The following is a 23,901-nucleotide window of genomic DNA, read 5'->3' as shown; positions in this document are numbered from 1 at the left end:
GAGAAAAGAAGGAAGGAAGGAAGGGAAAAAGAAGGAAGGAAGGAAAGAAGGAAGGAACGGAGAAAAGAAGGAAGGAAGGGAAAATGAAGGAAGGAAGGAAGGGAAAAAGAAGGATGGAAGGAAGGAAGGAAGGAAGGAAGGAAGGAAGGGAGGAGGGAAGGAAGGAAGGAAGGAAAGAAGGAAGGGAGAAAAGAAAGAAGGAAGGGAGAAAAGAAAGAAGGATGGGAGAAAAGAAGGGAGGAAGGAAAGAAGGGAGGAAAGAAGGAAGGAAGGGAGAAAAGAAGGAAGGGAGGGAAAAAAGAAGGAAAGAAGGGAGGAAAGAAGGAAAGGAAGGGAAAAAGAAGGAAGGAAGGAAGGAAGGGAGAAAAGAGGAAGGAAGAAGGAACAGGAGATTAGGTGATTTTGACCCAAAGACAGTACTAGGGTTAATAGAGATATGACATGATAGGTAGGAGGTACGGTGTAAGATAGAAATAGCAGAGGAAGACTGATCAACTTTTGCTTCCTGATTATCGATCTTGTGACCTCACCCCTCCGCTGACCGGACCGAAGCTGTGTCCAGATTTATCTGGTTCCTCTAGATATAATGTGTAGAAATCTGGTCTGAAAAAAAAGAAGCTTCATAAACCTTTTTGATGATAATTCAAATACGCAAATCTTAAAATTTGAGAATTTCTTTCCCCTTTGATTTCTATGATGATAGTCTGAAAGTAATGAACTGAAAAGTAAGACAGACCTTTGATCATCCGGCAGCTGCAACCACTGAAGCACCGTAAATACTCGTTCTTCAAATGGCACTTTGCTGAAAACAAACAGAGACTTCAAGAGTAAATGGTATGCTCTTGAAAAGCCTTTTACCTTAAACAAAAGTATGTGTCAAAGGCAAGGGAACTCAAACATGTTTTATGTGTTTGCTTAACATGTTTATTTATTTATTCTGTTTTCTAGTCTCCCTCCTCCAGGTTTCTTCTTCTCTTTCTGCTTTTACAAGTACTCCTCAATCAGGTTAGTGAGTGAGAGGGAACAGAGTGGAAGATAGTCTTGATAAAGCTCATGTACAAAACCTGTTGCACACACAAAAAACGGGCGTACGCCACTTTCTGCTCTCACGATTGATGTTTTTTTTATTTATTTTTTTCACAAGTTCCTTGTTAGGATGAACGTTTTTTAACCCTAGTACTGTCTTTGTGTCAAAATGACCTAATTCTCCTGTTCCTTCTTTCCTCTTGCTCTTTCCTTCCTTCTTCCCTTCCTCTTTTCTCCCTTCCTTCCTTCCTTCCTTCCTTCCTTCCTCCTGCTCTTTCCTTCCCTTCCTTCCTCTTCTTGCTTCTCTCCTTCCCTTCTTCCTTCCTCTCCTTCCTTCCTCTTCTCTCATCCTTCCTTCCTTCCTCTCTCCTTCCTTCCTTCCAATCCATTCCTACAACTTCTACAACTTCCTTCCTTAACAACAAAATCCTACAAACACAACACAAAAAAAACAACAACAACAACAACAACAAAAACAACAACCAACCTACCAAAACAACACAAACAAAAACAAAAAATCAAACAACAACAAACATCACCAAACAACAAAAAAAACCAAACAAAACAACCAAAAAACAATCCTTCCTAAATCCTTCTTCAACAACTTCCTTCCAACTCATCCTTAACAACCAACCAATACCAACCAACAACCAAACAACAACTAACCTAATCTCACAACAACTACAACAAAAACCAACTCTTCCAATCCTTCCTTCCTCTTCCATCACTTCAACTTCCTTCCTTCCATCCTTCCTTCCCTTCCTTCCATCCTTTCTTCTTTCTTCTTTCTTCCTTTCTTCATTCTTCTTTCTTCCTTCCTTCTTCCTGATCCTTCCTTCCTTCCTTCCTTCCTTCCTTCCTTCTTCCCTTCCTTCCTTCCTTCCTTCTCCTGCTCTCTCCTTCCTTCGTCCCTTCCTTCCTTCTTTCTTTCTTTCTTCTTCTTCCTTCCTTCCTTCCTTCATTCCTTCCTTCCTTCCTTCCTCCCTTCCTTCCTTCCTTCCTTCCTTCCTTCCTTCCTTCCTTCCGATCTCCTTCCTTCCTTCCTTCCTTCCCTTCCTTCTTCCTTCCTTCCTTCCTTCCTTCCTTCCTTCCTTCCTTCCTTCCCTTCCTTCCTTCCTTCCTTCTTCCCTTCCTTCCTTCCTTCCTTCCTCCTGCTCTCTCCTTCCTTTGTCCCTTCCTTCCTTTCTTTCTTTCCTTCTCTTCCTTCCTTCCTTCCTTCCTTCCTTCCTTCCTTCCTTCCTTCCTTCTTCCTTCCTTCCTTCCTTCCTTCCTTCCTTCCTTCCTTCCTTCCTTCATTCCTTCCTTCTTCCCTTCCTTCCTTCCCTTCCTTCCTTCCTTCTTCCTTCCTTCCTTCCTTCCTTCCTTCCTTCCTTCCTTCCTTCCTTCCTTTCTTTCTTTCTTTCTTCCTTTCTTCTTTCTTTTCATTCTTCCTTCTGCTCTCTCCTTCCTTCCTTCCTTCCTTCCTTCCTTCCTTCTTCCTTCCTTCCCTTCCCTTCCTTCCTTCCTTTCTTTCTTTCTTCTTTCTTTCTTTCTTCCTTTCTTCCCTTCCTTCTTTCCTGATCCTTCCTTCCTTCCTTCCTTCCTTCCTTCCTTCCTTCCTTCCTTCTCCTTCCTTCCTTCCTTCTTCCCTTCCTTCCTTCCCTTCCTTCCTTCCTTCCTTCCTTCCTTCCTTTCTTTCTTCCTTTCTTCCCTTCCTTCTTTCCTGATCCTTCCTTCCTTCCTTCCTTCCTTCCTTCCTTCCTTCCTTCCTTCCTTCCTTCCTTCCTTCCTTCCTTCCTTCCTTCCTTCCTTCCTTCCTTCCTTCTTCCCTTCCTTCCTTCCTTCCTTCCTCCTGCTCTCTCCTTCCTTCGTCCTTCCTTCCTTTCTTTCTTTCTTTCTTTCTTTCTTTCCTTCCTTCCTTCCTTCCTTCCTTCCTTCCTTCCTTCCTTCCTTCCTTCCTTCCTTCCTTCCTTCCTTCCTTCCTTCCTTCCTTCCTTCCTTCCTTCCTTCCTTCCTTCCTCCCTTCCTTCCTTCCTTCCTTCCTTCCTTCCTTCCTTCCTTCCTTCCTTCCTTCCTTTCCTTCCTTCTTCCCTTCCTTCCTTCCTTCCTTCCTCCTGCTCTCTCCTTCCTTTGTCCCTTCCTTCCTTTCTTTCTTTCCTTCCTTCCTTCCTTCCTTCCTTCCTTCCTTCCTTCCTTCCTTCCTTCCTTCCTTCCTTCCTTCCTTCCTTCCTTCCTTCCTTCCTTCCTTCCTTCGTTCTTCTCTTCCTCCTTCCTTGCCCCGAAGACAGCACAAGGGTTAATGGATATTTATCCTTGCAGAGTGAATGGTTGCTTCTGCAGTGCTTCTTGTCAGTTAATCCACCGTAGAATGGCTGTGATTCACAGCAACTGACACAATGCAGCCGGTAAGCGGTGCTTCTACTGTACACTCAGTGGAACACAGGCGTCACAAGCAACCCTCATTTTATAGCAACATTCCATGAATAATTAACATTTTTCATAAGATTGCTCAGACCATTCTAGAAATGAATAAGTTACCAATGACATCAAAACCAGAAATTAAGATAATGCCGTACTTTAGAGAGTACATCACCATCAAAATGTTCAGGAAAGGGTTTTTTTTTGTTAATTCTTAATTCCCACCAGGACTTGAGAACAACAATAGCATCAACACAATGCCAAAAACCTTTCAACCAACCATTCCAATTTAGTGACGCACTATAATTATTATTTCTTTTTATCTATAACATCTCTCCAGCATTTGACAAGAACAAGCAGGGAAAGAACAAGCTGGGTCTGAGTGTTTTCTACAATATTTACTCCAGTGCAAACATACTGTGTAACATTCAGCTTAACCAGCCACGATCATAACTACATGGTGAATTATGTCCATACTGTATCTTTTTGTATCCACTACAAAAAAATAAAAAATAAATTGAATTGAACATCTACTGATAAAAATGCTGCTTTTGTACATTATAATCATTGCCATTTCAGGAAAAAAAAGAGAGTCTAATCTCTTCCCATGAGCGGGACCATAAGACCATAAGAATATGTGTGTGTCACCCTCTTGGACTTTTCCCATGTTCCCCTAATCAGAGACTTTGGGTCAATGTCAACATTTGAGATCAAGATCAAGAAATCGTGTATAGTCACGCAAAGCAATGGGCGTGCTATTGTCAACTAAATTAATCATCTGTAGAAAGGGCACATTCCCCAAACCTTAAAGGCACTTTGACTTAATTAGATCATTGTTCTCAATCTCAAAGCCTAAATTGAGGTTCCAACACGTGCTACCTAGGCGACTTTGGTGTCAATTCAAAAAACAAATCAAAGGTGCAGAACTTTCAATTATTTCAGAATTTTCCCCAAAAATATTTCAAAAGTTGAACTGCTTTTCTTACAGAACAGCAGTTTCCTTTTTGTCACTAGCACCAGCTACCATGCAGGATGAGTACTGCAGTAAAGGGAGTGTTCCTCAACTGCTCTTATAAAAAGTGTCACTTACAGTATGTGGGGCTGGTTTTGAAGTCGGCCTACCCTGCAGAACTAAGACCCATCCACAACTGAATTTTGGATTTCTTCACAAACACAGGTGATGATGAGAAAAAACAGCTCAAAGAGTCAATAGAGGTGTTCCAACAACAGTGTAATGAGGTGATAAAACCTCATCATAGTTGATCAATGACATTGATTCGAGCTGCATACTCATATATTTCTAGACCAGGGGTCAGCATTGAAAATGGAAATAGATGGGGGAGGGAAAAATATATTTTTTGTGTTAATGTGGTTTCTGTAGGAGGACAAACATGACATGATATTCTGAACGGTTTCCAATGTTGTAAAAATGTGTAGAATAAATATTACATTTCTGTTAACAAAGATTTCAACATTAATCTCGACATTTCGACTTCTTTCACGAAATTTCGACATTTTTCTCAACATTTCAACTTTTTCTCGACATTTCGACTTTTTTCTCAAGATTGTTCTTCAACATTAATCTTGACATTTCGACTTTTTTCTCGACATTTCGACTTTTTTCTCGACATTTCAACTTTTTTCTCGACATTTTGACTTTTTCTCGAGATTGTACTTCAACATTAATCTTGACATTTCGACTTTTTTCTCAACATTTCGATTTTTTTCTCAACATATCGACTTTTTTCTCGAAGTGCATAATGAAAAAAAAAATCTTCCCCCAGTTATAACTAATACAAGACTTTTCATTTTTTGCGGCTCCAAACATATTTGTTTTTTTTTGTGTTTTTGGTCCAATATGGCTCTTTCAACATTTTGGGTTGCCGACCCCTGTTCTAGACCAAAGCCGGGTCAAAAGCACTGCACTCATTTGCTTCTTTTCTTCCCCTCACAAGGGAGAAGAGGAGTTCAAATACTTGAGCTACACGCTGTTCGGTGCAATGCAGAGTGTGGGAAAGAGGGGAGGAAGAGAGTGCAGGCAGTGTGGAATGAGTTGAGAGGAGTGAGAGAGTTACCTGTGATAGAAGAATAGCAGCGGATAGAAGAGTAAAGAGAATACGGAAGAGTATTAGGGCCAGGCAAGAGAGATTTTTTTTTATTGTGCACTTCAAGAAAAAAGACGAAATGTAGAGAAAAAAGTTGAAATGTCGAGATTAATGTTGAAATACAATTTCGAGAAAAAAGTTGAAATTTCGTGAATAAGGACGAAATTTTGCCTTTTTTCTCAACATTTCGACTTTTTTCTCGACATTTCGACTTTTTTCTCAAAATTGTACTTCAACATTAAACTCGACTTTTCGACTTTTTTCTCCACATTTCAACTTTTTTCTTAAAATTTCGACTTTTTTCTCGACATTTCGACTTTTTTCTCGACATTTCGACTTTTTTCTCGAAATTCTACTTCTACATTAATCTCGACTTTTCGACTTTTTTCTCGACATTTCGACTTTTTTCTTGAAGTGCATAATGAAAAAAAATCTTTCTCCTCTAAAATATTATTTTTATTTTTCTCCTGCCTGGCCCTAATTAAATATCATTTTTATTTGTATCCTGCCTGGCCCTAATACTCTTCCGTAAGAGAAAGACCAAACACTACTGAGATCAGCTCTTCTTCATGGCTTGGAGTTTATATAGTATTAAGTACTTTAAGAGCTTTCTGGTGCTGCAGAGTGATGTTTAAATGTAGTCAGCATGGCACCCTTCAAACATGCTCCCATAAGTAGCTGGAAAAACCAGATAAACCTATGCAGAAGTTAAAATATATCAACAGAATATGTGGCAACAGCAGACCAACAAATTAAAGAAATTAATTAAATTAAATTAAATAAGTTTGGAACGTCAATGCTCTGTCAGCTTTTATTTGAAGAATATGCAAAAGTTAAACCAAATCATGTGATATGTGAAATAATTTAAAGGACCTGTGTTCATCTGCTCAGTCCTAATGATTTCTATTTTGAACCAGCTTCTGTTTGTATAAATAGTTTCATCTCTTTCTTTGTATGTCTATGAGTCAGTACAGACTCAAAATGAAATTGAATTTCGGGGGGTATATCTTTAGTAACTATAGTATTTATTATATAGTATAGTATTCCTCGTTATTGAAAAAAAATGAAAGAGGGCCCACTAGAAAGTTTGCGCAACAAGATGGTGAGTGTGTGTGGATTCAGAATTCTAATCATTTCAGTCTCTCAAAAACATTTCAAACACTTCACTTGAAGGTTTTGTTACATAACTAGCAACTTGATGTCATGCGTGGCTGTGAAAAGCATAAACTTTACCCATCGTAGGGTTGGTAAAGGTTGGGAAAGCTGTCGTTGATTTTGACATCCGACCCTGGCCAGAAGAAGGTCCCGGACTTCAGTTCCTGGTACCTCGCTGTGTGCCAAATCTGTAAGAAAAGCAATCTTTTAAAATCTTTGAAATGTGTCAGAAAAAAAAAAATACATATTTAATATAAGTAAATAATGAGAAGTCTGACAAAATAAAAAATGTTCCTCTTGTCATGAAAAGTATATTACTCTTTTTATGAAAGGTCAAATTATTGGTTACCAGTAAACAACCAAAACGTATCATTCAATATACAAAAATAGGCAATTTGTCATGATTGCTCCAATAAGCCAAAAGAAATGGATTTCATTTCCTGAGGTTTCAGTATCCCAAACGTTACGAATTACCCATTTTTCTTCACATGCTCAGTACTGGAGTTGAGGGGGGATGAGGGGGATGGCATCCCCCCTGAAATAAAAACGGTCCAAATCATCCCCCCTGTAAAACTGCCATCCCCCCTTTCCATCCCTTATGTCATTTCATCAATGAATGTGGTTTTACTGCTATTTCAACATTTAGAGTCATCACCAGAAAAATAACTCATTTGACAATTTTCACCTGTTTCAAGTAACTTCTCATTACAAGCAATAACATCTTGTTCCACTGGCAGATTTTTCTACTTATTTCAAGTGAAAATCTACTTGAAACAGGTGAAAATTGTTGTTTTTTCCAGTGATGATTCTTGTTTTAAGTGAAATAAGATTTATTTTACTAAAATGAAACATTTTAACTAGAAGTAAGACACATATTCTTATTTTGAGTTTTTGCAGTGATCCATTTTACTTATCCTGTGAAGGAGAGAATCATATTGATAAATTCAGAAAACAGTTTTTTATTTTTGTGTTTTGATGTATTTGATGTAAGTCCAGTGGATATTTAAAGCTTACAGAAGGCTGCATTTGACTGCTGCTATGTCATTCCTGCAGTATTTCTGCAGGTGTTTTGGTCAGTGCTTTTATTTGTAATATATTATATTATTTGTAATCAGCTCAAATTATCTGGCACCATATGATAAAATCCACCATCCCCCCTGATTTTATTTTACAACTCGAGTACTGCACATGCTCAATGATCTGTATCTGCTTTCACAACTTAAGATTAACAATGCATATCAAAATATTAAACAGATAACATTTTTCATTTTATCTTTTCTATTCATACAGTGGTATATTGGTATATCTTTGACAACGTATTAACAAGAAAAGATTAACTTATCCAAGACTTAGCTCCAACCAAACAGGACTCACTGGTTGTCCGTAGTACCAGGCAGGGTTATCTTTCTCAGGACTGGACAAGCTGAAAGTTGCATTAAACACTGGGTCATACATAAAGTTGTCAATTAGACCATTTGACTCTGGGTAGAGACCCTGGTAGTGAAAGGGAGAGAAAGGAAGAGACATAACAGTTATTAAACACCAAGCACGGGACAGAAACATTGAGATGAGTCGCAAAGACGTGTGTTATGTGTCAAGTACACTGTAAGAAAAAAAACGTTGTTTTTACGGAAACAAACTGGCAGCTGTGGTTGCCAGAATAATACTGTAAAAGATACAGCGGATTGTAAAACACATTACAGAACAACTTGTAAATTTTACTATTTCAAACTGTAATCCTTTACAAAAAACATCATACAATTTACTTACAAAACTGGTCAATTCAACATTCAACATTTTCAGCCAAATTAGCATGACTATAAATTCATTAAAGCTATTTTCTCCTGTACAATTTACGTGCAGCCATTGCTTATTTTACATCTAATCCCATTAAATTTCACTGTAAAACATCAAAATAGAGGCATTATTAATCGGTAAAAGCCTCATTATAAGTAATTAAGTAAGTCTTAAGTATAAGACAGTAATTTGACTGAATTTTTCCGCTTATTTTATTAAAAGATTGTGTGTTGTGTAATATATTTTGTAGTATTAATAGCGAGGTTTTGTTGTGAAATAAACATCTACATACTATCATAGAATTATTTCAGTAATGTCTTCATTAAATGAGTTATTACACGTTAGAGAGACAAACTCTGACACAATGTCAGCAAAGATTTTCATCTGTAACATTTACGGTCCTTCACCGTTGCTATTTCACAGTTTTTTACGGTAGTTTCTACAGGCTTTTCTTACAGTGTAGGCCTGCATGCCTTTGGAAAACTGTGTACTTCGAACTGTGTATTTGTAAGACGAAAAAAAGCAACTGAAAAGCTTTTACTTTGTGAGAAATTAACATAACAGCCTGAGTGTCTTCCTCTTTTCCAAGTAAACTTTTTTGGAAAACTCCAGTTCCAGGGATTTGTCTGACGCACAGCTTAGAATTCTTCTGTTAATTGCACAGCTGTTTATGCAGTACAACAACCTCTTGACTAGGGTTGCAAAATTCCGGGAATTTTCAAAGTTGGAAACTTTCAATGGGAATTAATGGGAATATATGGGTACATGAGTACACTCCTCAATCACATGCACACAGCACATTGCTTACTGCAGGGCTATTGAGGCCAGGCCCCCTACAGGCACTGTGCATTCCTCCATCACATGCACACAGCTTACTGCAGGGCTATTGAGGCCACGCCCCCTACAGGCACTGTGCATTCCTCCATCACATGCACAGGTGATTGCTTGAAGCCTGGAGGCCACACATTTGAGCTCAAAGCACAAGACTATTGAAGCCACACATTTGAGCCCACGGACTATATAAAGTCAAGTAAGTTTTGATAATATTATGGGGTAAACATATTTGATCTATAATGGTATTAATGTTTAACTTGCAAATATTCAATAAAAATGTATTAACACAGTAGCTAGCTAGCTGGTAAGTTAGGGACTAACGTTTGGATATGATACAGTTTGTTTAAATTACCCCCAATTTCCAGTTAATTCCCATAAATTCCCATAAATTCCCAATAATTCCCATAAATTCCCATAATTCCCATAATTCCCATGGAAAGTTTCCAATTTGGAATATTTCCAAAATTCCCCAGCTTAACTTCCCATGGAAAGTTTACGGAAAGTTTACGGAAATTTACCGGAAATTTTCCACAGCTTTGCAACCCTACTCTTGACACATACATGTGGATATTAATGTGATAAGATTCATGTCAAACATTTCTCTGTGGCACTTGTTTTTAAAAGGGTAACACAAGCCCCACGTGAATGTGGATGTGGATGCTTGCATGACTTTGGGCTCTTCCATGTGAGTGTCTTTTGTTAGGAATGCGGTTGGAGTAGGACCCAGACGTAGGAGAGCAGGAGGCAGGAGTTCCAAAAAATGTGATTAACTTAACTTAAACAAAACCAAAACGCTGCTGAGCAGGATTGCTCAGCAAAAACATAAAACAAAACAGAGCATAAACTTGGTAAACATCCAAAACCATGGCATGAGACATCGAGGGAGGAAACAGTACGGACCAGGAGGGAGCAAGAGAAAAACAACACCAGATATACACAGAAGGGTTAAGGTGACACAGGGGCAGACGATCAGGGCAGATGGGAAACAGGAAAGTCAAACCAGAACTGAAACACAAAGACACGGGCTTCCAAATAAAACAGGAACTATCAAAACCATAACACCTTTACCGTTACAAGTGTGTAGTGATTAGGAAAAGTCTTGCTTGGAAATGCTGCCTGCATGTATGGTGCTGATGTTCCACAGTTCTCTATAAAAAGCAGAGAAAAAAATAAATGAATAAATAAGTTGACATTATCATCGACATCTGGACAGGATGAAATGCTTTGAGGCATTCTTCAGAAAAACGGTGCAGCTGATTGATCAGGAGGTTACTTTTCTGCAGCATTTTAGATTTGCAGCATCTGCTGCAAATCTAAAAGACAAGAAACACACAACAGGCAGAGAATCATTAGGAATCTGAAAAGAGAGAGAGTAACAAGCAAAACACAGAAGCAGGCAGAGACAGAACCATCCCAGGTCTCTAAAACTGAATCCAGACCACTGCAGTTATTTGTCCCCAAAACTGTGGAGTGAGCATCTACTGTAAGTAAGTGAGCAGGCATGTGTGTCTGTGTAAATGTGTGTATGCAAGGTGAAAACATCCCCCCAGGTTTACTGAAGCAACAGGGAAAAAATACAATGTACATAAAAGCCAAATGGGCAAAAGAATTTAACATAGAGTTGTCAGAGGGGGATTGGGACTCCATGAATACGACCCAACACACCTCAACCAGCGCCAAAAGATGGAGGGAATTTGGTTGGAAAAGTTTTTTTTTATTACTCCAAAAATTAAAAATAAACAACTGGGTGAGCAACAATATTGCTGGAGACAGTGCGAGTGCCAACCACTCTCATCTTTTCTGGTCATGTAAGAAAATACAGGCATTTTGGGATGGGATACTAAGAACCATGGGGAAAGTTTTGGGATATGAGATTCCTAAAGATCCCAGAGTTATTTACTTAGGAGTGATTCCAGAGGATGTAATAAATAAAGAGGACATATACATATCTCTTGCAGCTAAGAAAGCCATTACAAGAAATTGCCTGAAGATGGACTCACCTGGACTGAGCCAATGGTTGGACATTGCAGCAGAAATATGATCAATGGAACAAATTACCCACAGCCTATGACTTAAAACCTGTACTTAGCAAGATGGACAAAATGCCATTATTATATAGCCTAAGACAGTAGTGTCCCGGGACCAACGCGATGCCCAAGGTGGAAACCCCAGAGCCAAAGGCAAGCTGCAAGAGCAACGGGGGGACGCGGAGACCCGCATGGAGCGCGGGAACCCCCCAACAAGGAGCCACCCAGGCAAGCACAACGGTAAAGAGTCCCAAACCCAGGCTAGACAATGGAAACCCATTCACACAGATACAGCAACATACAGCCACTGACAATGACATGGAGCATGTCAGGGTTTCACCCTCCCTGTTTTATTTTGAAACCCGTGCTCTTGTGTTAAAGTTCTGGTTTTACCTTCCTGTTTCCCATCTGCCCTCATCGTCTGCACCTGTGTCTCGTTATCCCTTGTGTATATCTATTCTTGTCTTTCCCCTGCTGCCTGCTGGTCCGTATTGTTTCATCCCTCTGTGTTTTTCCTGAGCCCAGTTTTGATCCCTGTGTAAAGCGTTAGTTTTTTGTATCCTGCTAAGCAGCGCCTTTTGTTACTTTGAAATAAATCCTGCTTTTTTTGAGAACTCCCGCCTCCGGCCTCCTGCTCTCTCCTACATCTGAGTCCGAACAACTACCATATCATAACAGAACGGACCAGCCAGCATGGACCCACCAGGAAAGAATGTGGATCTGTAGGAGTTCTTCTACGGTGACCAAGTGGAGTTCTGCCACCGTATGGTGAAGAGGACAGGGACCTGCCGCCAGCCCCAGCCTGTTCCGGTGGGGGTCCTGGACGCACCCCAGCCTCTTCCTCCCCCTTCTGGGGAACACACCTGGCTCGAGGGGGGCCCAGGTGTGTTCAACCTGATGAAGCATTGTAGCACGTGGCCCCCTGCAGGGCTTTGAACTGGACTCAAGACCTTTGAGGTAGCTCCAACTTCCTACCCAACTTCCTACCCCCCGTGCAGATCCCGACACCTGGAAGTTGGTTCAAACAGACTTGAATCACGAGAACACCCTATGGGGTAATTTTGAAGTCTGTGACAGTCATGCCAAATGTCTGATAATGACATTTAGCCACATATTACATCCGACTGTAAATTACTTTTGTCTCTCGCCTGATTTGTGTATTCCTGTTAAACTTCTTGTATAAAAACCTGGTTACAACATCACTCGAGGTCAGCACACCGACCAAGACACTGCGTCTGTGTAGGTCTGCTGACCGCCGGCTGAATAAAAACTTATAAACCACAAAGCGGACTTCTTAACTGGTTTGATAAATTCCTCAACAAACCCCAGGGGAAACGACGTCGGCACCAGCCCCAGTCTATTCCTGCTCCAGCGGTGGTCCCGGACGCACCTCGCCATGTTGCTGTTCCAGTGATGGTCTGGGACTCTTTGTCCCCCTCAGCCGGCCCCTCGGGTTCTATGTCTCCCGGAGCCAAGGGCCCAGTCCCGAGAACGACCCCACGACCCGTCTGCTCAGTCCCAAGAATGACCCTCTGACCCGTCTGCTCAGTCCCAAGAATGACCCTCTGACCCGTCTGCTCAGTCCCGAGGACGGCCCCCCAGACTGTCTTGCTGGTCTGCCCGGCCCCGAGGACGGCACCCTGAAATTTGACTGTGTTGACCTGGATCTCACCTGGATCTCTCCTACATCTGGGTCCGAACAACTACCATATCATAACAGACCATCATTCTTTCACCACTCCCTTCTCGCCCCAGTGGCCCAGCACAGCACAGCCCAGCAACACAATGTTAAAAGCTTTTTGAACACACATGCATAGCATTGATATTTGCAATGAAAACATCAATATTGGTAGCATCGGTAACACAAAATATAACGTGGTTGAGATTTACTCAGTTTGTCCAGAACAGGTACGAGATAGCTCCACGTGTCCAGGTAGTCAGCCCTCAGTCCATCCAACGATACAAGGAGCAGCGGCTGTTGCTTAAAGCTGTGACAATAAAACATATAAATGAGGAGCAGATGATCAGCACCAGTGAGATAGGCGAGGAGTGTTTATCCGTCTAGCACATTTCACGTACAAGACAATTCAAAGTGCTTGACATAAAAAGATTTTTAAAAAATGCATTAAAGTAAGAGTTTAAAAGCAGTAATTAAAGACGGATGTACATCATTTAAAAAGAATAAAACAAATTAGAGGCAAGAAATAAACGTTGCAGTGCATTATGATGGATTACTGAAATGCAGCAGTAAATACAAAGGTTTTCATCTTTGAATTAAAGCAACTGAGCTTTCCAGCAACCCTGATGCATTCTGGGAGTTTCCCAGATTTCTGGTTTGGATAAAACGATAAAGATAGTGCTTCGTAAACATGTAAAAGTTCATGAAATCAAGACAAATTCTATGGCTAAGTTGACTTTACTCTGTTTTTATTGTGCTACAGTGCACCGGCAGAAATGCGAGTCACATGACTGCCCATTTTCCTGAAGGAAAGCAGAAGGAAAACATCTGTTGCAGATTGCTTTATATATGGCTTTCTTTGTGCCAATAAATATTTTGTGCCTTTGTACCAATGTTTTTTTTTCCTTGCTACTGTTTGGCTGAAGGTTTTTCGCCTGCTAGGGGAGTGATTACCTCCCTTTGTTTATTTGATGATTGCTTGGGGATGATGCTCTGGCTCTCTGTAAAGTGACTAAATACCATTTATATGGTAATAGACACTACTGCGACTAAATTGAATTGAAGTGACTTGAATTAAATTGAGTTGCAATGTTATTAAAAGCTGACTTTAGCAGCATGACAGCTGTTGATGTAAGGGAATAAAGTCTGCAGGGCTTGTTGTTCCATTCTGTCACTGCGTATACATTAGGGATCTGCATTTTATCCTCCAGCGATATAGTTTACATTTGCCAAACCAGTAAATTAATCTATGTTAACTATGTATTTTCTAGAGGCATTTCAGTTGAAGTTCATTTCATGAAGAAGGATGTTGGGAAAAAATATATTGGTGTGGATGCAAGGTGCATTGTTAACAAATGTTTCAGATTAAAAAAAAAAAAAAAAAGCACCACAGTGGACAAATAAAAATTAAATCCTCTTAAAACTTGTTTGTGAAGGTAAAATTTTGACACTGAGATTTGGGGTTTTTCTAAATAGATTTGTTGTTACGTAACCAAAGCTTTTATATTTATAACTGTTTGGTGACGATGTTGTTCAGAGCGCCATCAAAGATGAACATAAACAAGGAACAGATATTTAACTTAAAACTTGACTATATATTTTTTTAAATATTTAAATAACTAAAACCTTATAACAGAAGGGACAATCTGTTTATTCATTTATTTATCATTACTATTATTTTAGCAGTTACTTTATGAGTTCAGAATGTTTCAAAAACAGCAGAGGAATTACATTTTCAGTCAGAATTCAAAGGATTATTCAAACAAATGATCATTAGATCTGAGGATGCTGTGATTTCAGTTCTTACCCTGCTGGACATGAAGCCGTTGATAGGTCCTCACATTTGTCCTCCACCCACTCCGTCTCTCCTACACCAAGGTAAAACAAATATAAAAAGTACTAATGATTGGCTTGTATATGGTCATATGATATAGTTTACATTTGCCAAACCAGTAAATGTCTAAATCTTGTGAGTAAGATTGAAATGAATGCCTCTGGCTTGTGACGCTGAATCAACGGTAGTTGAGACACACCAGGCCAGAGCTGGTGACTGAGGGCTGTCCAAGCTCCTCGCCACAATTCTCTTAACCCCTGTGCTGTCTTCGGGTCAAGGAAGGAGGAAGAGAAGAAGGGAGGAAAGAAGGAAGGAAGGGAGAAAAGTAGGGAGGCAAGAAGGAAGGAAAGAAGGAAGGAAGAGAGGATGGGAGAAAGGGAAGGGAGAAAATAAGAAAGGAAGGAAGGAAGGAAGGGAAAAAGGAAGGAGAGAGCAGGAGGAAAGAAGGAAGGAAGGGAAAAAGGAAGGAAGGAAGGAAGGAAGGAGAGAGCAGGAGGAAAGAAGGAAGGAAGGGAAAAAAGAAGGAAGGAAGGACGGAAGGGAGAAAAGAGGAAGGAAGGGAGAAACAAGGAATGGAAGAAGGAAGGAGAGAGCAGGAGGAAAGAAGGAAGGAAGGAAAGAGGAAGGGAAGAAGGAAGGAAGGAAGGAAGAAGGATCGAAGGAAGGAAGGAAGGAAGGAAGGAAGGAAGGAAGGAAGGAAGGAAGGAAGGAAGGAAGGAAGGATGGAAGGATGGAAGGAAGGAAGGAAGGAAGGAAGGAAGGAAGGAAGGAAGGGAAGAAGGATGGAAGGAAGGAAGGAAGGAAGGAAGGAAGGAAGGGAAGAAGGATGGAAGGATGGAAGGAAGGAAGGAAGGAAGGAAGGAAGGGAAGAAGGATGGAAGGATGGAAGGAAGGAAGAAAGGAAGGAAGGAAGGAAGGAAGGAAGGAAGGAAGGAAGGAAGGAAGGAAGGAAGGAAGGAAGGAAGGAAGGAAGGAAGGAAGGAAGGAAGGAAGGAAGGTAGCACACACAGGTGTGGTAGTAGCTTCATCAACACAGCAAACATTCCACTGATATAAAATGAAGATTAGTTTACATTAAACAACAAAAAAACATGGACAAAAAACATAACAAAGCAAATATGTTTAAAAATGAGAAGGTCTGGCTGTTACACCAAGTTGGCTGGCAAGCTTTCATTTAAATCAAACTGTTGAAGTAGCTGCTTTAAAAAAAAAAATCGGTTTGCTGTGAAATGGCTTCACTGTTGTTAATATAGAGAATATTAAAATAAAAAAATCTATAAAATGACACAGAACTGTCACATGAGATGATAGGAGTATTTTTGGATACTTTTTAGATGCCTTGTATCTTTGGCTGGGAATCCAAAGTTGCTTCAGAGCAGCAACTTGGTAGTTATGTAAATGTTCTTCCATGTATGCTGAAGTCTGAACTTGAAACTGATGAAAAGAAATGTGTACAAAAGGATGTATTGTGATCACTGGTTTTCATGTTGCCAGAGCAGAGCACTGGTTGTCATCGAGCCTCCCGGGCCAGTTGGTTGTCATAGAATTTACCCACTTTTTGCGCCACTGCTTCTGGTTCAGTTTGGGGTCATTGCTCTGCTTTCCCAGAGTAGCTTGCAGTTAAAAAGAGAAATCTTGTGACCCATGATTTTTTAATTTTTTGTCAAAGAAAAAAATACATAAATAAATTATATATGCACTCACTTGCCACTTTTTTTACTAGCTACACCTTGCTGGTACCGGTGCCTTCAGAACTGCCTAAATCCTTTGTGGCGTAGATTCAACAAGGTACAGGATAGTTTGGTTCGTATTGACATGACAGCATCACGCAGTTGCTGCAGATTTTTCAGCTGCACATCCATGATGAGAATCTCCCGTTCCACCACATCCCAAAGGTTTCATTGGACTTAGATCTGGTGACTGTGGAGGCCGTTTGAGTAGCAACTTATTGTCATGATCAAGAAACCAATCTGAGATGATTCTTTATGACCTGGTGCCTTATCCTGCTGGAAGTAGCTTCAAAAGATGGTCCACTATGGTCATAAAGGGATGGACATGGTCAGCAACAATACTCAGGTAGGCTGTGGCGTTGACACGATGCTCAGTTGGTACTAATGGTTCCAAAGTGTGCCAGGAGAATACCCCCCTACCATTACACCCTCACCACCAGCCTGAACCGTTGATACGAGGCAGGATGGATCCATGCTTTCATGTTGTTGACGCCAGATTCTGACCCGAACATCCGAATGTCTCAAAAGAAATGGAGACTCAGCAGACCAGGCAGCGTTGTCCAGCTTTGGTGAGTCTATGTGAATTGTAGCCTCAGTTTCCTGTTCTTCGCTGACAGGAGTGGCACCCGGTGGGGTCTTCTGCTGCTGTAACCCATCCGCCTTAATGTTGGACGTGTTGTGCGTTCAGAGATTCTCTTCTGCAAACCTCGGTTTCAACAGTGGTTATTTGAGTTACTGTTGCCTTTCTATCAGCTGGAACCAGTCTGGCCGTTCTCCTCTGACCTCTTCTTCGAACTACTCTCTCCAAACCCTAGAGATGGTTGTGCGTGAAAATCCCAGTAGATCAGCAGTTTCTGAAATACTCAGACCATCCTGTCTGGTACTAACAACCATTCCACGTTAAAAGTCACGTAAATCACCTTTTCCCCCATTCTGATGCTCGGTTTAACCTGCAGCCGATCGTCTTGACCACGTCTACATGCCTGAATGCATTGAGTTGCTGCCATGTGATTGGCTGGTTAGAAACTTGAGTAGTTGGACAGGTGTCCCTAATAAAGTGGCCGGTGAGTGTTTATAATTTATATGCTGTTGCATACATGCATGTGCACTTAAAGGAGCTTGAGGCTCCTTTTAAGAAATGAGACTCTCTAGCGCCACCCTTCACCACGACGGCCGTTAGGGGTACTGCAGCCAACAGTGAAGCCGGCACGGGAGTACGGGGAGAACGCACATGCAGCGTCATGTGACGTCACATCCGCAGGACAGCGCGGGAAATTCCGGCCCGGAATTGCAGCACATTTTGCAGCACACAGCCTGTTCAAGGCAACGGAGAGATACACTAGAGGGCTCATTCTTTTTGGTTTGGAACGCTTCATCTGACATTATTACTAGAAAACTTAAAACGTATACGAATTATTTTCATAAATCCTGCCTCAATCCTGCCTCATGCTCCTTTAAGGCAACCTGGAAATATACCGGTAGTTCTGAGAAATCTGTTTTCTGCTGAAATACAAACATCTTGATCTGTGTTGCGTGGGTTTAACCAGTCCCTGATGTCAGACTCAGGGAGGATTGCAATGTTGCAATGTGAAGAAGTATGTGAAAAGTTCCATTGAATACAATTCTCTAGAGCAGTCGTTCCCAACCTTTTTTCCTTGTTTCCCCCCCCTACTTGTGTCTAAGACCAGCCAGGCCCCCCGACCCGTACGTAATAGCACCAAAATAGTCTTTAATTGAAAACATTGAAAATGAACATTAATTATGTTTTTTTGATACATTTCTCTTTGGTTTACTCTCTATACATATGCCTTTGTTTTTCTCCAATGTCACCAATGTATAAAATACGCACAAAAGGACATAAAAATATTTCTGAAAAATGTCTCTTTTAATATGAGACCAACATTTTTTTTACATTTTTCCTTTAACAACCTGTCGGAGTAGATTAAATGTTGAGTAATGATATAATAATAAGGAATAAAATTATTTCCTGTGTTTGTCACCAGTGTATAAAAAACAAAAAATATTCAAGACATTCATAAATTATTCCTAACAATGTCTTATGAATGACTCATTCGCAAATATAATTTTTACAACTGCATAATTTCAAAGCAGACAAAGTTTCGCGCCCCCCCAGAGATCTCTGGAGCCCCCGCAGGGGGGGCCCAGACCCCAGGTTGGGAGACACTGCTCTAGAGCATGTAGCAAGATGTTAACAAACCTTGATGTTTCAATGCTTTCCTCTCTTCCATTCCCATCATCTCGAAAATAATCTTTAAAGTATGATTAGTACTTTTCAAAAGGAAGATACTAATATTAACGGCAACTGAGAAAAAAAAGAACTTCTCTGGCCTAAACTTGTGCATGACGAATCAGACGACCTGCATAGCGTATACAGTAGTGTGGCCATTGCCTGTGTGCGCTGCAGTCTCACCGTGGCAGATGTGCTTGTAGTTTGTGCAGCAGTCTCCTGAAGCGAGACAGTCGTCAGAGCAGTGACATTTGCTCTCGGTCAGCCTCTTCTCACCGCAGCGCAGCTTTGTGCATTGCCACTGCTGGGCTGGAGGGGATGGAGACGGGTACGTAACAGATGTTTGTTTTTACGGATGTAACAGATGTACTATGACGTTAAATGTTAGTCTCTGCTATTGAAATAATAAGGAACAGGGTCTTACTTGCAACGGTGCAGGTGTCATGGTAGTCATAGCAACAGCTGTTTGTGGACATGCAGTTTGTGTCACATCTGCAGCCAGGAACGTCATCGTCAAAGGGCTCATAGCATCTGTTTCTGCAGGAGGTGTTGACTGAAACATAAATCATAACTAAAATAAATATCTATCTATCTATCTATTCATATATAAACATATAAATATATATATATATATATATATACAATATACATACACTGTATATATATATATATATATATATATATATATATACATATACATATATACATATATATAAGTACGGTCATGACCACCCACAGTATCTGCAGCTAGATACTGATGCATGTAAAACATTTATAATATGCTCATGCTTTGTGAAGGGAGACTGGATCCTTACGGTTCAAGAGGGATTGGAGCTGATTCCAAAAGTTTGGATTAACATATTTAAATATCTCTTTTCCCCCTGTGTCAGATTAGACTACTTCGTACTGGTAAAAGAATAACCTTTTGGAGGCTAAGTGTAGATGGGATGGGAGCTAATCAAGAAACGCTTTGTGAATGAATTTATGCCAGAAGTCTGTGGGAGGACCAATCAGACGATCTGACCCGAGTGAACATCAGTACATCAGGGTAGTAGTTCTGAGGCTCTGAGTGTACACATCATTTAATGGGTCTGTTCAAGAAAGACATGAGAAAATGTAAGTTATTGTGTGCCACCAGCTTAAATGTATTATATTTGTCTATGATTGTGAGTCACTTACATTTTATGGAAAAGTAATGTAAAACTGTAACTTTCACCAATGTTTCAGACCTTTGCTGGTTATACCTGCAAATAGCTTCAAAGGTTGTTTGAAAGGAGTTTTTTATTTAAATTTATTTATGCTTTAAAAATATTTTTTTCGCCATTTTATCACCCAGTGCTCCTACCTAAGTCAGTCCTGGGCATTGCTCCCTCTACCAACCCTGGAAGGCCCCGCACTGAGCTCAGGTTTCCTCCTTAACCTGAGGAGTGAACAGCTTCTTTTCACCAGACAGGGTGGGGTTTCTCCGGCCGGACGTAGCGCGTGGAAGGATCACGTTATTCCGGCCAGATCCTCCCCACCCCATCACAAAACAGGGCTTGAAAGATGCGCAAACCACCTTCTACGCAAAGGTTGGGATTTAAAAAGAAAAAACTAACTGAAAAATGTGCCTATCCCTACGCCAACCCTGACCCTCGCGCAGGAACAGTCTTAAGATATGGGGAACTGGCGACGCAGGCACTGAGGTGGTGAAATGAAGCCAGTTTCATGTCATACTCTTAATGTCATCACATATCAGACTTATAATATAAAAGTGCTGATCGTGTCCCTCTGTGTTTGGAGCACAGCGTCAGTCAGGACTCTGGTGCTGCTGCAGCCGCGGTGCAGGACACGCCGGGAACCTCCTCGTCACCCACCACTTCAACACTGTAGAGTGACTGAGGACAGAACAAATGAGTGCCGGGCCACTCTACGGAGCACCTAAAGGGACTCAGATTTTTTTTAATATATAATGAGTTTTACGCACGCGCGTAAGCCTAAATTATGGTTCCGCGTTAAAACGATGCAGAGCCTACGCCGTAGGGTTACGCCGTAGGGTTACGCTGTAGGGTTACGCCGTAGGTTACGCGGCGACGCGCACCTACGCAGTAGGCTCTGCGTTGGTGTAACGCGGAACCATAAGTCAGCCTTAAAGGTTTCATGCGCGCACGTAAAACTCATTATATATATAAAAAAATCTGTGTCCCTTTAGGGGCTCCGTACCTCTTGGCCTCCACCTTCAAATCACACCACTTCTTTTTTTTCTGCAACAGATCTGTCAGTGGCACTCACGCTGTTTAGCGCAGCAACGGCGTGCTGCCACTCACTCGCTTTATTTTATACTATTTTATATACTTTTTCTACTTTTACTGTGACCACCAAATAATGTCGTTTTCCTGGCCTCCACCTCATCCACATCTCGATCTCAGTCTCCGTGAAATTTAGTGGCACGGTTGCTCGACAGTCTCATTCATCCTGACGCACAGCAGAAACAGGCTGCAGGAAGACGCTGCGCATGCTCAGCAGGCTCATTCATATGTAAATACTACTTTGCATTGCCCATTTATGGTATGAAGTGGGCGTGTAGAGGGCGGGATATGAGGCAAATTCACCTGCGCAACCTTCCAGCTGGACTGTGATTTATAAAGCGAACATTGCGTGCAAGTGTGCGTGCACACGGTTTTATAAATCCAGATTTTTTTTTGCGTCCGCCAATTTCGGCTTTTGGGTTTACGTGCACTTTTAGTATGAATCCAACACACTCTTTTATAAATGAGGCCCCAGGACTGTGTGCATGTTTTTGTGAGGGTATAGCTCACGTTAGCTACCCAAGGGATCACGGGGAGAACATGCAAACTCGCCAACCCCGCCCAGGGCGTGGGTGCTGAAGTCATTGGGGAACCTAACACGCACTCAGCACCCACAGCGTCCCCGGTGAGAATTAGACCTCCAGCTGTGAGGCAACTGCATTACCTGCGCTTCCATTAACGCAAAAGAGTTCATGAACACATTTATAAACTTTCCAGACGCTCTTCAAGCCATTACTCAAAAACCAGGCAGCAGTCGTAGGACAAGAAGAATGCAAGAAGATTACAAAACTTCCTGTGAGCCACCGCTGATATTTCTGTAAACTTATACTTTTGTGAAAAGTCATAGTTGAAAATTTCCTTAGTTGCTTTATATGTCACTAACAAGTATTTCCAAGGAAGTGAGCTTATGCAGACACGTGTGCATGCTGGAAAAAAAGTGTGTGTGCATTTGCGTGTTTTCTGACAGCACCTTTGTTTCTACATCTCTGCAAGTCGAGTCCTAGGCCAAGTCCAAGACCGAGGATTAACGTCACAATCGATACAGCCAAGACACCAATCTGTCTCACACACATGCATACAATGAAAACACACACACGCAGACACCAAGGGATATAAAAATAGACTTCTTACATGTGCACTAGAGCAAATGACGACTTGAGTTAAGCTTTACCTGACAAGCTGCAACATGAACTTGATAAACTTGAACCGGTTCCCTGCTTGTTCAGGACAGGCCCGTGCCTTTTTATTTATGCCGTTGCCAGGATTATTTTGAGAGGGAACCCCGAGGGGTTTCATGACTTATTTACAAAAATGAACGTCAAAGATTATAGCCGCATGTCATCCCTTTAACATTCCTGGGCAGTTCCAGCATGTTTATACTTGCAATTCACATTGCTGTCGTGCTGTCATAAAAGCCTTCGTCACGTTTGAGGTCATGTAAATTGATGTAGGTTGTAAACCAGTTTAATAGCTTTGATTAAATTACTCACATTTATAGTATCTGTTTATGGTGGAGCAATTGTATTTTATAAAGCATCAGGCTCTTTAAACAAACAAAAGTGGAAGTAGACTACTTTCATATGCGATTCATTAAACTCAATCAATCAATGTTTCAATTTTTTTTTTTTTTTTTTCAATTTTTACACCCTGCCTGCTTCATAATCGGAAATGTCTCGCCACGTAAAAGAGTTTATCTAAGTTCCAAGTTCAGCAAAAGAGAACTAACAAAAATGAATAAATCAAATAAACAGATATGCGCCATTGGAAAAGCTGTCTGTTTCATTATTTGTGGGAATGTTTTTAAGATCATGTAGGACACGTTGTAGTTGTAGTTCTGCAGCTAGAAATCATGCAGTTAGAAACTGCATGATGGAGGAGGATATTTTGAGGTATGTGAAGAGCGTCAGCCACAATCAGGTAAATCATTTCAATTTCAGCTTCTACTTGCACTAAAAGAATTACTGCAGTAAGATATAATGTGCTATAATCTAACATACATAAATATGTGGAACATTGCATAGATATACAATATTACTAATAATAATATGCACTTTCAAAGCATAGGGTGCTTTATTAATATTACTTATGAAGACTCTATCTGAAATCGAACATATGCTTACTATTATGTAAAGACAGGCACATCACAATAGATCTTTTTGGTTTGGTTTCTTGCGAAAAACCTAAACAGCTCGTGCAAAAAAAAATAACAAGGGGGTTGCCCTTGGCACCACACCATTTAAAGTTCAATACAAGTCGCACACCTTTAAGGTGGAAACGAAGAGGCAGAGCAACACGGTTTACTCCATTAGCATCAATTCAGACCTCCAAACAATCAAACAATACTTACAACGATCCTCTTTTTGTTTTTCTTCACCCACTCCATGGCTACCATAAGTCTGTGGCTGCACACACTGACAGCAAACGGACAGACGGATCAAAGACAAACAGAGGGGAAACACTGAACAGCGTTATGGTAGTACGACCTCTGGACCAAGAGCAGTCTTTAGATAAGCAGCTGATTACTGGTACTTATAGATCGCTTCACATTTCTGCGCTTTCATTCCATCAAAAAGCAGATAGACGGTGATAGTTTTGACACATTCTAACCCTAATTAAAAATAAATAAATAAAAATGGGCTGAAATGAAGCAATGAATACAGGAAAATTAGAATATTGTGATAAAGTTCTTTATTGATTATGGTTTACACAGTTTAAGATTAAGATTCCCAGAATATTCAAATTTTTTGAGATAGGATATTTGAGTTTTCTTAAACTGTAATGC

General features: G+C 40.7%; 1 protein-coding gene across 1 annotated transcript in view; it reads right to left on the bottom strand.

Moving 5' to 3' along the window:
* Positions 1-23,560, bottom strand: part of LOC133460710 (venom phosphodiesterase CdcPDE) — a 60,539-nt gene extending 36,979 nt beyond the window's left edge. The window contains exons 1-11 of the mRNA XM_061741445.1: positions 23,467-23,560; positions 22,090-22,177; positions 19,256-19,384; positions 19,015-19,140; positions 14,827-14,887; positions 13,232-13,329; positions 10,383-10,462; positions 8,058-8,177; positions 6,762-6,871; positions 737-802; positions 531-603 (exon numbers count right to left, since the gene is read on the bottom strand). Coding sequence (XP_061597429.1) covers positions 531-603; positions 737-802; positions 6,762-6,871; positions 8,058-8,177; positions 10,383-10,462; positions 13,232-13,329; positions 14,827-14,887; positions 19,015-19,140; positions 19,256-19,384; positions 22,090-22,177; positions 23,467-23,511 — 996 coding nt within the window. The 5' untranslated portion in view covers positions 23,512-23,560. The remainder of the gene's footprint in view (positions 1-530; positions 604-736; positions 803-6,761; positions 6,872-8,057; positions 8,178-10,382; positions 10,463-13,231; positions 13,330-14,826; positions 14,888-19,014; positions 19,141-19,255; positions 19,385-22,089; positions 22,178-23,466) is intronic.
* Between the last annotated feature and the right edge of the window lie 341 nt (positions 23,561-23,901).

This window comes from Cololabis saira, chromosome 15 (genome assembly GCF_033807715.1).
Source record: "Cololabis saira isolate AMF1-May2022 chromosome 15, fColSai1.1, whole genome shotgun sequence".
NCBI lineage: Eukaryota > Metazoa > Chordata > Actinopteri > Beloniformes > Belonidae > Cololabis > Cololabis saira.
Note: the sequence above shows the minus strand (reverse complement) of the source record. Positions and strands in the feature narration are given on the sequence as shown.